At 40.4% G+C, this 13,901-nt stretch overlaps 1 protein-coding gene across 1 annotated transcript in view; it reads right to left on the minus strand.

Moving 5' to 3' along the window:
* PIEZO2 (piezo type mechanosensitive ion channel component 2) overlaps window positions 1-13,901 on the minus strand; it is a 340,562-nt gene that overhangs the window by 172,253 nt on the left and 154,408 nt on the right. The window contains exon 4 of the mRNA XM_007463290.1: window positions 5,038-5,080. Coding sequence (XP_007463352.1) covers window positions 5,038-5,080 — 43 coding nt within the window. The remainder of the gene's footprint in view (window positions 1-5,037; window positions 5,081-13,901) is intronic.

The raw sequence follows: 13,901 nt of genomic DNA on the forward strand, positions 1-13,901 counted from the left end.
CTGATTCACTTTGTTATAAAGCAGAAACTAACACAGCATTGTAAAGCAATTATACTCCAATAAAGATGTTAAAAAAAAAAAAAAGAATAACTACCTTGCTTTTTAAGTAAATAGGGGTGAGAAAGCAGTAGAAGATGGTTACTTTGAAAGAGGCAGCGATAAGATTTCCCCGAGAGCAGGAACCTTATTTCTGTTGGCGGGTTACTGTGCACAAGCCCACTGACTCGCTGAAATATTTTTTCTCCAGTGAAAAGTGTAGCTTAAGAAAGACGCCATGCAGACCTCGCTCACAGCTTCCTGTGAGGACACTAGCGCTTTCTGGTGGCTCCACTTCCTGTCCCCTCCTGCACACACAGCAGAGGGATATGCTCCTGGCCCCTAAATCAGCACAGTGACTTGCTCTGGGCCATAAACTGTGGCTGGTGGTGACAGATGCAACTTCCAGGTGGAAACACTTAAAATCCAGTGCGCAATTCCCCAAATTCTGCTTCCATGCTTAAGCAAACTCAGAAACATCATGTCAAGACAGAGGTGTCACAGACTGAAGCCAAACAGTGACACACCTTGCACAGGCAACCTCCCCACGAAGTCGTCTGCCTCCTCATCAGATTTTGCACAAACGAGAAAGAAGCATTTGTTGTAAGAAGCCACCGGGAATCTGGGACACTCCCTGGCTGATACGCTTGCTTAGAAATTGCAGAGTATCAGTGCAGGGACAGGGCCAGGCCTACCTGCATCACCATTACCTCGATGAGTGAGTGACTTATGCTTTGGAAATATTTATAATCAAAAGCTTAGAAAATCTGCAGGGAAAGGTGAGCTTTCTGAATGAAATAAAAAATGTTAGGCACAGATATTTTTCTCCATAATGAGAACAAAAACAAAACAACTAAGTCTTCTTTTGTTACGCAGATAGCAGTATCTACGACGAGGAGTGGAAAGGGGTCTTGGGAGTGGCACCAAAGTTGTAGGAACCTATATCCTATACCCTAACCCGAGCCCTAACCCTAACCCTAACCCTAACCCTAACCCTAACCAAAGCTACAGGAACCTATATCCTTCCTATGTCACGAGCACTCCTCTGATGAAATCGAAAAAGAAACTCCTGATATCGCCCACAGAGAGCAATTGTTTGCAAGGTGAACACAACACATTATCATGAATTCAGCCATATAAACTGTGACAATGTGTATTTATTCTGAGACGGGGTATATAATGGCATGGTTTCTGGGAAGGAAAGGGCTGCACACTGTCTCATCGTGTTACAGGCAGGCTCAATCCCTAGATCTTCCCTTGGATTACAAAATGTACAGCAGAGGACATCTTTGCTTTCTTTTTCTTGGAGAAAGCTTTGAGGTTTAGCTGACTCAGTCACTTTTTTTGTAGATGTGACCACTTTAAAATACTCAGCTAGCCAACAGACTGATGGGCAAACTTCAAAGGACATAGTGCTGAAAGGATCAATATCTCTTACAAAAAAGAAGCAGATAGCTTCATTTAGGATATAACTGGAATTCCCTTTAAGAGAAAGACGAGGATAAACTTGAGAAGAAATCAAGCAAGGCCATATTTAACGGCACTGCTTGACATGGTCTTTGCAACTGTAAATGCACAACAACCCCACAGATCAATATCTGCTCTGTATTTTAAGACACTTGATGCAATGCAGAGACGGTTCCCCTGCCCTTAAGTGAGGCAACACTGGACAACATGGGAAAACACAGGATGACATTTGAAGATAACATCTAAAAACAGGGATGATCTCTAAACTAGGACTGCAGTTCAAAACTACAGCATATCCTTAATAATATTTTTATTTGTACATCTATTTGGAAGCATACCCATTTTAGAGAGGCATTATAATATGGAAATTTTACTGTCTGGCTTGCTTCAAAATGTTCATAAAATGAGAACAGCCGATAAGACTTGAGACTAAAGATTATGTCCCCAGAGCTACAGGGATAAGAAAAATAAAACAACACAAAACCAAAGAAGGCTATAATTCAAGCATTCAGTGTGGTTGGGTGTAGAAAGCCAGGCAGACCTTCGCTTCAATGCAGGTCAATACGCCCACGTGGCTATGATTATCTGGGTAGCTACTTGATTTTCTTCTGGTTTCTTTCCCTGTGAGATGGGGCCCACAGTCTACAGTGTGGGTCACAAAGGATGGCTAGTAGCCAATCCTGCCAGCTTCCTGTTTTTGTAAATAAAGTTTTATCGGAACACAGCCATGCTCATTGTCTGTGACTGCCTTCTGCTACAACAGAAGAACCTGAAATGTCGCCTATCCACCCTGTAGAGTAAAAGTTTGCCAATCCCTGGTCTGTGGGATTGTTGTATGGACTGGAAATGATTGGCACACGGCAGTTGTTTTCATTAAATCGTTATTCAAGTAAGCAAAAGGTTAAGATCATGCAAACTAGGAAGAATATGTTTCAATCGCAGATTGAAATCCTGCAGATCGATGAATCCTTAACCATCTTGGAAGAAGCTCTTGCCCTGAGTGCTTCACTCAGGAGACAGCAAAGAATCTCAGCCTGCACTTTGCTCGACAGAAAAATGACTCAGGATAAATGCAGATTAAAAGGACACTGAGGGCTTCCCTGGTGGCGCAGTGGTTGAGGGTAGACCTGCCGATGCAGGGGACGCGGGTTCGTGCCCCGGTCCGGGAGGATCCCACATGCCGCGGAGCGGCTGGGCCCGTGGGCCATGGCCGCTGGGCCCGCGCGTCCGGAGCCTGTGCTCCGCAGCGGGAGAGGCCACAACAGTGAGAGGCCCGCGTACCACACACACACACAAAAAGGACACTGAGACACCATTTCTCACCTAACAGATTGGCAAAAAAATCTCAAGTTTGACAGCATGTTCTGTTGGCGAGGCTCTGGGGAAACAACTGCTCTCATCCACTGCTGGTGGGGCGTGCAAACTGCCGAAATTTTAAGGAGAGAAATTTGGCAATGTTTAGCAAAATTCCATAAAAACTCATTCTTTGATTGTACTTGGCAACCTATCCCTCGGATATCTGGCAAAAATACAAGTGTGCACAAGGTTATTCATTTCAAGGTATTCTGGTAAGAGCCAAAGGCTGGGAGCTGCCTCTGTGTCCACACTTGGGATAAATGGCTGACTCCAGGTCCAGAATACTGGGTGGGCTTGATAACTCCAGCTATGCTAGAAGGACGGAAACGATAAAGGACCAGGTGGCCCGCATCAAAGGACAAGAAGTCAACACGAAGTTGCCCCCAGTGGCAGAAAGGGAGAGATTTGAGTTTACATGAAACAGAGGGTAGAATGACAAGGTAAACAATGCTACAAACAGACACATCCAGACAAGAGAAGCGGCTCTACAAGACAGCTGAGCTGGTTTCCTCGGAAGCAAGGAAAGTGAAGAGAAACCCAACGAATATGGGAGGGAATCAGGGGACACGATCCCAACACAGAGGCTTGAGATGTGACAACAGAACAGAATATGTGGTGACCGTGGTAACTGGCCTTATGGTGGTGACCATTTCATGATGTATAAAAATATCAAATCATTATGTTGTACACCTGAAACTAATATATTGTATGTTAATTATAACTCAGTCAAAAAAATTTTTTTTAACTTTTTAAAACTAAAAAAATAAAGTGGAATGTGTGGGCTTTAGGAGCATGCTGATTCAAACCAGTATCTGTAAGATGACATTTCTGAGATGATCAGGAAATGTAAACATTGACTGGGTATTAAATGGTGCTAAGGACTTACTGGTATTTGTATATGGTACCACTGCGGCATCATGATTCTGAAAGAAAACATCCATTTTTTCAGAGACATATACTGACTTAAGTAGGGATGAACTGACATGATACCTGAGATTTTCTTTACAATATTTTAGCCCCCTCCCCGCTAAAAATGGACAAAGCAAGTATGGCAAAGTGTCCTTGAAGCCGGGCAACAGATAACTGATGTTCAATTTGCTATTCTCTCCTCTTTGGTTATCGGTGACATTTTTCGGAACACAAAAGAAGAATCAAGAGAAAGATGCTTTGGGGAAAGGTTTCACACACGGTGAGGCCGCACATGATATTCCAGCCTTTAAGTTGATCCATGAGATCTGCCCATCCCAAGCCAACCTCCTCCGATAACCTCAAGGACTGACTACCTGTGGGAACTCACTGGGAGATCAACAGTGACAGTGCTGACAGGATGTAAGTGTACAGAGAGAAATAAATAAAACTTTGAGTCAATTAAAAATGGTACCAGAAATGCTATCACAGTCAGCCTGGTGATGAGCTAGCTGTACTCACTCGCTACTGGAGAAATAATGCATTCTAAGGTATTTTATTATCCCTTTTATATGCTCTAAGCACTCTGCCAGCTTGATCAATACACATAAAAACACATTTTCAATACAATGAAAAGAACTAGTCAAAAGCTACCTTTAGAGTAAAAAAAAAAAAAAAAAAAAAAATCACTTTTCTCTCTTTCAATAGCTGTATCGACATTGCAAGTTCACTATGAGATGCTAAATGCCCTTTATGCTGCCATTAGGCCTATATTGACCCTACCTCCACATTTTCTGATGTTATAATGAGTATGCTTTTTCTCTTCTGGTGTAGAAATGCTTTTAGCGAAGAGTGACACGATCTCAGCCTTCCACTTTGAGCTAATAAGATTGGACAATTTTAATTATTGCAAAGATATCAATATAAATATAAATTTCTCTGTACTAAACCTGTAGAACTAAGTATAACACATGACATCAGAAAGAGTTTACTCTCTTTTCTGTGATGCTCTAATGCTACAATTTACCTTTCACACTATTTCACAGCTGAAGAAGCATTTTCACATAAATTGCTCCATTTAATCTACATTTTCACTCTGTGTGCAGGCAACAATGTCATAAAGCAAAGGTCTACTTTACAAGGAAATTGAGGCTCAAAAATGATGACTTACTCAAGGGCACAGTCACTGAAGTAATGGTGGCAAGACCACCAATTTATAGTCAACGAACTGCTTGGAATAAAATAGGCCATGAGTAACCAAGTCCTGCTTACCTTTCAAAGCCGATCTGTCGGAATGTCTTTTCCCAGGTTGAGCCTGTAACAGAAGGAAGGGATGTTACTAATGCACAACAAGGATTCAGTTTTGCCCTGATTTTGCACAGCCTGGTGGAGATTTGCTTGTACATCTAAGCAGAATGACTGTCTTTCCTCAAAGGCATCCCTCCCCGCCTCCCCAAATGGCCTTTCAGAGACCAGCCCAGGTGAGTGCACACCACCACCACCCCCGCCCCCAGTAACAGAGCAGACCAATAAATCATTCTCTAAAAGTCTGCATGTGTCCCAAGCAGAAAAATGTGTAATACTCTCCCGTTAAAAATAATGAGATAGTAGCACATTGTAAGTCGCACTCTCCAAAATTCAACTTTTAACTTCACGTGGCATTTGGAAAGCTAGAGGGTACTTTGACATTCCAGTCCACTAGACACCATGGCTTTACCTCCTCAATGTTGAAGCACAGGATTTACATGTATTTTTTAAGCTGAACATTTTAATCGGAAGTCTCCTGAATGTAAAAACGCTGTTTCCAGTGACGCAATTTGACGACTAGTGTATCCAAGTCCACAGAAGAATAGCTGGGTATAAAAATGATTTTCTACAATTTTTCCATGAAATAATTCTTCCCTACATTATAAGCATAACAATTTTCTGAGTACTTTATGTAAAGAAAAGTGCTCATTTTTATCAAAGACCATGTCAATAAGAAGTCTGCATTCGTAAGAGGTAAGGGTTCTGCTAACCCACACTTTGACATTTTCCCGATGCTCAGTCAGTGGCAACAATATCTTGATTTCAGTAACTGTTCAAGTAGACACCACTGCCCGCCCACCCCACCCCGCAGCCCTAAATCCATGAGCTGTGTTATGTACTAGCTGGGTTAATAATCACAGCAGATAATCACTACCTTTCTGTACAGTTTAGTCTTGCAAACAGGAAGTGGTGAATTCAGCACTGGGTCTCCAGAGGCAGTTAAAAGCCACCCTGCTTCTGCTCCTCAAGTCACAGTAAGCCAGGATGGCACTTATGTTTCTTTCTTGAGAACTCTGCCTCCAGTGCTTTATTCTCGGCCGGACAATCAGTGCCTCCTAGGCATTAGATAGACTTTCTGGAAAGACAGGAGATTATACAAAGTAGTTTCCTGGGCCCTCTCTGAGGACTAAGCTAGTCCCAAGGGAGCATGAATGTGGTGATTTCACTAGGGGACTTGGGTTCATACTACTCGGTTATGATGGAGCGTTTTAAATAATTGCTATAAATAATGCAGGACTAAATTTGGGATCAGAATTACACACACATGCGTACACACATAAATTTAAAGCATATCAGGTTTATCTCCTCGGACGAAGTTACTCTTGCCCAGTTGAATTCCAATAGGCTTTGCTAAGTAGGAGGAAAAGACCTGGAATTTTAGTTAAGCAGCCCAGGAATTTCTGATGGCCCCTGAACAGGGGGAGTGGGCCCCATATGAATGTCATCTGTCTTGTGAGTCACATGCAAAACAATGGAGAATCCCCATCTCAGGAATTCCTGAATGACAGTTATCCTGCCCCTGAATACTAGCAATTAAGACACTGCCCAAGAATATATAACCTGAATCAGAAACCACGCTGAACTCCAGGACAGCTGGCAACAGTCTGGCCCAAAGTCAGAGCGGGGAGAGATTAAGAGCCTCACGCCAAGTGAGAAGCAGACAGTCTGTGCTCGGACCCAGTGGGGAGGGTCGGGGTAGGGAGGCATTTAGATGCTACTTTTCTTGACTTCTCTTGCTTTCATTGAGAAACAAAGCACCTTTCAATTTTGTCCACATTTCCATTTTTTCCCCAGATCTTCTCAGCGCATTCTAAGATTGATTTTTTAAATAGACTCCATTTATTATCGAGGTAAAATAAAAATAAATGATTTTGCTAGACTGCACATTCAGGCTCTTAAAGCACGGAACTTTAATTAAGAAATAGGTTCCATTTTCATATTTCTGAGAAAAATAAACTTATTCCAAAAGGGCAGAACAAGGTAAAAGTTTTGGGGTCAAGACTTCCAGTACTCCTTAAAATAAATATTATTAACCCACTCAGCCAAGCACAGTGGAGATGGGGGAACACAACTTCCTTCCTGTCACTAGAAGTCAATTTAATTAGTAATTTGAGCATCTTACATACCATAGGTGCTCATCATTGTTTGCTCTACTAAACATCTTAATACATTAGGTATGAGACTGAATATATTAAAATATGGTTTCTGTCCTCGAATACCACATACTCTAGAGGTTTGGGTTTTTGTGTCTTTTGTGAGCACTTAGTCATGGGGAAAGGAGAAACCCAATAAATGGAACAGACATATCCATATCCTTTGGCACCAAGAATATTTTTGACAGCCCATTATTCAGCTGCTGGGGAATTCTTTTACAGCCATTCACCATGTTTTACATGGTAAAGTAATATTATCCTCCCATGCCAGGGCAGTCCAACACAGAGAGAAAAGCAGAGAAAACAAAGTTGCTGGCAGACTTCCTTGATTCAACACTTTTTAAATGAGATTTATAATATGAAGTCTAGAACATGTTACAGTCTCCAGGTGAAAGCAAAGGACAGCAACAGCGGAAAGAAGGGACATGTATAGCATAGAGGAATGGATACAATTCACTAGAGGGGTTGTTCCTTTCCGATGTTAGAAGTAGTAGTTAGAAATAATGCATTTTGCATCCTTCACTTTTAAAAATTAGTTACCAAAGGGGGAAGGGGAGGGGAGGGATAAATTAGAAGTTTGGGATTAACATATACACACTACTATATATACAATAGATAATCAACAAGGTCCTACTGTATAGCACCAGGAACTCTGCTCAGTATTCTGTAATAACCTATATGGGAAAAGAATCTGAAAAAGAATGGGTATATGTATATGTATAACTGAATCACTTTGCTGTACACCTGAGACTAACACAACATTGTAAATCAACTATACTCCAATATAAAATAAATTTAAATCTAAAACAATTAATTAAATTAAATAAGAATTTCCCTTGATAGCACTGGCATCTCAATGACAGAGCTAACATCGGAGCAGAGGGAGGGCAACCGAGTCCAAAAGCTGGAAACAAACCCTGGGCTAAATGTCACTCAGTCCGCAGGGCAAGTTCCAGTGTCTCATCCATGAGTGTCTCAGGTGACAAAAAATCCCTGAACATCCTTCAGCACCAACACTCCAAGTGGGAACTGCCGTGCCCAGAAGCAGGGCATCTATCTACTCCTGGAACGAATCGAATCCATTGACAGCTACTCCTTTACAAGGTGAACCCGGCTCTGTGCGTCCACCCTCCCTCTCCTTCCCCTTCCACCCCATGTTCCTGCTGGCCTCAGCAGCTTCCAAGTTCCCGTCTTTCCGCAACAGAAAGCAGTTTTGGAGACCTCCTTTCTTTGGGAACTACTTTGCCCCGGCCAATAAGCTGCTTCTGTGGGCCCCAAGGCATCCTACCTCCCACCCTGGCCATGGGGGCAGGGGATCTGGGCATCCTTGCGGCACCTGTCTCCTGGTCACACGTGACCATATGTGCATGTGATGCGCTAGGTCAGGCCAAAGTGGAACCTTCCCCAGGGAGGTAAGAAGCTCTTTTCCTCACCTGTCGGAGAACCAAGGTCATGTGAGGCCAGCCCTGACAATGTTCCCAATATGATGGCCACAGGGAGAACGCTGTGTAAGAGGAAAAAAGGGGTCCTGAGCAGAGGGAAGCCAGGAAAGAGGAGAGGGGGCTGCTGATGGCATCCCAGGGTCTGTTCCCAGCAGTTCTTGGTGTTCCCACCTTCCTGCCACTCCTGTTACAAGAGAGGAAAATATGTGTTGTGTCCTCCAGTGCTAAGTCTAGTTTCAAGTCTGACATTTGTATATCGAAGAGCACCACATATGAACAGGAAAAATAAGATTTTAACAACGCCTTGAGCATCAAGCTTTTAGGTGGGAATTAAAATATTTTTAAGAAATTCCAGCCTTTTAAAAGCATATTTTAAATTAAGAGAATGGACATTATCCCCCAAATTAACATAGCAATAGAAACATGTAAGCCAAGACAAGGAAGGAACCTAAGTGTCCATCCACAGGTGAATGGATAAAGAACATGTGAGATAGATAGACAGATAGGTAGATGGATACACAATGTAATATATATGTGTATATATATACAATGTAATATTACTCGGCCATAAAAAACACAAAATAATGCCATTTGCAGCAACACGGATGGACCTAGAGATTATCATACTAAGTGAAGTAAATCAGAAAGAGAAAGACAAACACAATATATCACTTATATGTGGAATTGAAAAAAATGATACAAATGAACTTATTTACACAACAAATAGATCCAAAGACACAGAAAACAAACTTATGGTTACCAGGGGGGAAGAGGGGCAGGCAAGGGGTAAATTGGGAGATTGGGATTGACATATACGCACTACTATATATAGAATAGATAATCAGCAATGTTCTACTGTATAGCACAGGGAACTATATTCAATATCTTGTAATAACCTATAATGGCAAAGAATCTGAAAAAGAATGCATACATATATATATATGTATGTATAACTGACTCACTTTGCTGTGCACCTGAAACTAACACAACATTGTAAATCAACTATAATTCAATTAAACAAACCGGGTTACACTCACCCCCTTACCAGGTGCCCACTTATACATATCAGCTAACTTAATCCATGAGGTCAGTACTATTATTATCCCTCTTTCGGGTGATAAGCTGAGGGGTGGGGGATTCGGGACTGCAGATCCAGCACTTTATTTAACTCCCTCCCTCACTGCTCTGCTCTGCATGGGGGTCTTGTCCTTGTCTCTCCTTCCTTCTTCCTTTTCCTCCTTCCTATCATTTGTCTCTTGCCCCGATCTGGTTATAATATAGATTCAAAATATTTCATTTTTAGCTCCACAAAGTTTTGTGTGTCTGGTTATTAACTTAAGAAGCACGAAGTGCCTACAGCAGACGTGCTGTGTCATCAAACCCCTCCTCTGGAACCCGCGAGCTTCTACTGCGGTAATTTTGTTAAACACTCAGTACACCCAGCAGGAGCTCAGTCTGTACAAATACACGTAGATATGTACCTGGTACATGATGGAGCAGGGCTGATTATTTTTTATTTCATCTAATTTTTCTGTAGTCGCGGTTTAAAACCACAGAGCTTTGACTGTTACTTGAAACCAGCCAACTGAGTTCTCCCAGCCCGGCTCTGGTCGTCTGTATTTTTTTAGACAAATTATTCTGGGGTCTTTATAACACCAAGGGGTTTTCCACAGCTCCCATTCAGTTTGTAATTTCATTTTTTCATAAATGTTACTGAACATGCAAAAATCTCTATCTTCATGCTGTAAATTGGTTACTCATTTTGTTATGTTTCTTCATTGGTTACTTTTATCAATAATTTTAAAATCAACTTATTGCTCAATTTCTAATACAAAAATGCAACTACAAGTTTCATAATGCAGTTGGAAAACTGGTGGTCAAATGAGGCACAGATTTTTCTCCTAATTGAACAGGTTTACACCAAGTGTGTCCCAGACATTGACAGCCAGTTGAACTTGGACCTGCACCTCTGCTTTTTCCAAAATAATTAGCAGAAAAGGACTAATAATACAGGGGAGTGGCAGATTTTTGCCAGCATATTCCTATAAAAATGGTAGCATTTTCATATATCATAGGGGCTTCCAGGCAGCTGAACATGGGACCTGGCACAGAAACTGGTGATGAAACAGTCAAATACCAGAAAATGTTACCACTTATGAGCTTTCTGGTAGAAGCTTCATTGACATTATTTTTAACTGTTTAAAGGAAAAGATTTTCCTACCCAATCAAAGACTCAAGATTTTGCCACACATTGAATGTTGGACAGAAGGTGAAATTCTAAGAGGAAAATAGATTCTTCTCAATTGACTAGTAGTGATATTTTACTTTGCAAATGTTAAGATGCTCTTGTGTTGAATTGTACCTGAACTCCATCAAACCCCAGGAATGGCTGCTCTAATGGGTGATGTGTATCCAAGCAATGCAGTTTTCCCAGACAAGGAGCAATTTCAGCATTTTGGGTGAAATGGTGAGATCTGCAAAATTCTCTGAGTCCTAATTCCCAGGTGATATTTATCATTAGTGAGTTAAAAGTAACTGTAAAAGATAAGGATAAGGAAAAAAATCTTTACCATTCCTTAATTAATACTTTTTATATTAAAAGACCTATACAGGTATATTTTTTAAAGCATCATTTTCGTCTCAACCTAATACTCTTGTTTTGTAATGTCCATTATCCCCTGCTCTGATCATCAGTATCCAGATGACATTGCTTTAATCACGTAATAATATATAACGTAACTCTTCCTGTGCCAATAAATATGGACCTCTAATCATTTTAATGCACATAGAGTATGACATAATTTAATAAAATGCAAGTTCCTTATCAATTGCCGGTGCTACACAAATTATATCTACATTTTTGCTATTACATATAGCAATATTTTGAACACCTTTTACATATATCTTTGAACACTTATTTAGTTATTACTTTAAGATAAATTCCTCAAAGTAGAACTATTGTATTGTGATACATCACATGCAAAATTTTGATTAATACTATAAAAATTTTTACCCTCAAATTTTATTCAAATACATATACTTGATTGAATTCAATTTTATGAATCTTTTTATCTTTTATAAGACATTTTATTTGAACTTATATTTTCATAATTAAGAATGAAATTAAACAAATGTTCTTAGGTTTGTATGCAATTTTAGCATTTTCTTTTCTGAATTGTCTGTTCATGTTCATTGCCCACTTGTCTGTTAGATGTTTGTCTTTGTCCTATTGATTTGTTAGAACACTTTATATATTAGGGCTAATAATCTCAAATGTGGCGTGTCTGCAGCAAATACATTTGCCCTTTTCATTAAAAATTTCATAATTAAATTTCAAAATTTAATCATGTATTTCCCTGAATAGAACTGATGAATGTTTATATTATTAATTGATTTCTATCATTTTAGCTTTTCAGTTTTTTAATTTACATATTTGTCTTCCCAATAGGTGAGAACAAATATTAAATTGTTTCTTTGATCTTCATGAATCCTTTAATATCCATATATCTGAACTCTAGGAGGTCTTAAATGAGCATAATGCATATTTTGTGCTATTATCTGAGTTGACTAGTCAGTCTGAAAAACACCCAACCAGTATTCACTCTTTGTAGAGACTAGGACAAGCCTCTCCACAAATCTTCAAGCCTGTTCACAACTATGCAACACTCTCTTCTATGAGTGGAGGACGCAACAACATCCTAAAAGATTTTGAAAACTTACTTTCAAATTACTCTAAAATGAAATGTAAATCCTAATTAACCCCCTCATCAAATAATGGATTTCTAAACATAATTATTGGCTATAACATTTCTGGTTGAAGATTAGATCTGATTGGCAATCAGTGATGCTTCTCCCACCAACTTCCCACTATAATAGCTACGGACACACTGGAAGAGAGAAACACACACACAGAGTACATCTATTTTCCAGAATCTCAGAGAAACTTTCACACGTAGGTTAGTTAACTGAACTGAATAGTGAAACTCAACTTGTAAGGTTCTATGCTTATGTCTCCCATGGAAACCAAAGCAGCCTTAAAGGAGATAAAAGTATGTTTTGTTCTTTCCCCAATGTATTAGCCCCAGTTCAAAAACACAAAGTCCATACAAACCAGAAAGTGGGCAACTGCACCTTCTCTGCCAAGGATGCCTCTTTCTTTTGCTCCCAACATCATCACCATCATCATCAATATCATCATCATCATCACCATCATCATCACCACCATCACCATCGTCATCACCATCACCGTCATCACCATTATCACTATCACCATCACTATCATCACCACCATCATCATCACCATCACCACCATCATCATCATCGTCACCATCATCATCATCATCCCCACCTTCCCCTGCCCTCCTGCCTTCAATACCTTTCCACCCCCAGTCCAAGAGTTTGTGTGTGTATTTATGTTTGCCTAAGCATGCATATATTTGTGTTTGTGTTTGGACATGTGTGGGGTGGGATGGGTGTGTGGAGAGTGATGGGCAGGGAAGAAGGGAACCACCGCTCCATGGCCCACTGTCTTTTGGGGACACACAGTCCTCATCAGTTATAGGAAAAATTATAGGATTAGTTGGGGTCTGAAAATCCCTGGCAACTACCCATCCTGAGTGCTAGAAATGGACTAAATACACAATAATTAGAAAATGTTTATATACACTGTTTATATACACTGGAATAGTATGTGACACTAAAATTAGACTTTTTATAAAAAGAAATGAGCTAACTGAGATTCCATCCTGCTCATTCTTATGTGATCTTCATGACATGGTTGGATATAGAAATTTAATGAGGTAAAGACCTATAGGAAAATCACTGAATAACTGGGAAATCACCAGAAAGTGTTAAAATCGGCAGTCTGCAGTCCACCTAGGGTGGTGATCAGCTTTGGGGATACAGGTGGGCACAGTGTCTGACAAGCTCACAAATGGCCCCTTAGATGGGGGACTGATTTTAGCAGGAGACCAAGTCAGAGGCTGTCCCTGATGAGGGTGTTATGTCACCATTTCTTCATGAGCTAATGTGTAACGCACGTGTACTTATTTTCTAGGCCTCAAATATAAAATTTTACACTTCAGAGTCGATGATACACAACTTTTATCCTTTCTTAAGCTAGCTTGTGATTTCACAGACTTCAACTAGATGACACCACTGGTGCTAATTTTCCTCTATTTCAGGGTGTCAGTTTTCTCTGAAATCCAAGAATGAAGCACCCCAAATTTCAGCA

This window comes from Lipotes vexillifer, unplaced genomic scaffold (assembly GCF_000442215.2).
Source record: "Lipotes vexillifer unplaced genomic scaffold, Lipotes_vexillifer_v1.1 scaffold848, whole genome shotgun sequence".
Classification (NCBI taxonomy): Eukaryota; Metazoa; Chordata; class Mammalia; order Artiodactyla; family Lipotidae; genus Lipotes; species Lipotes vexillifer.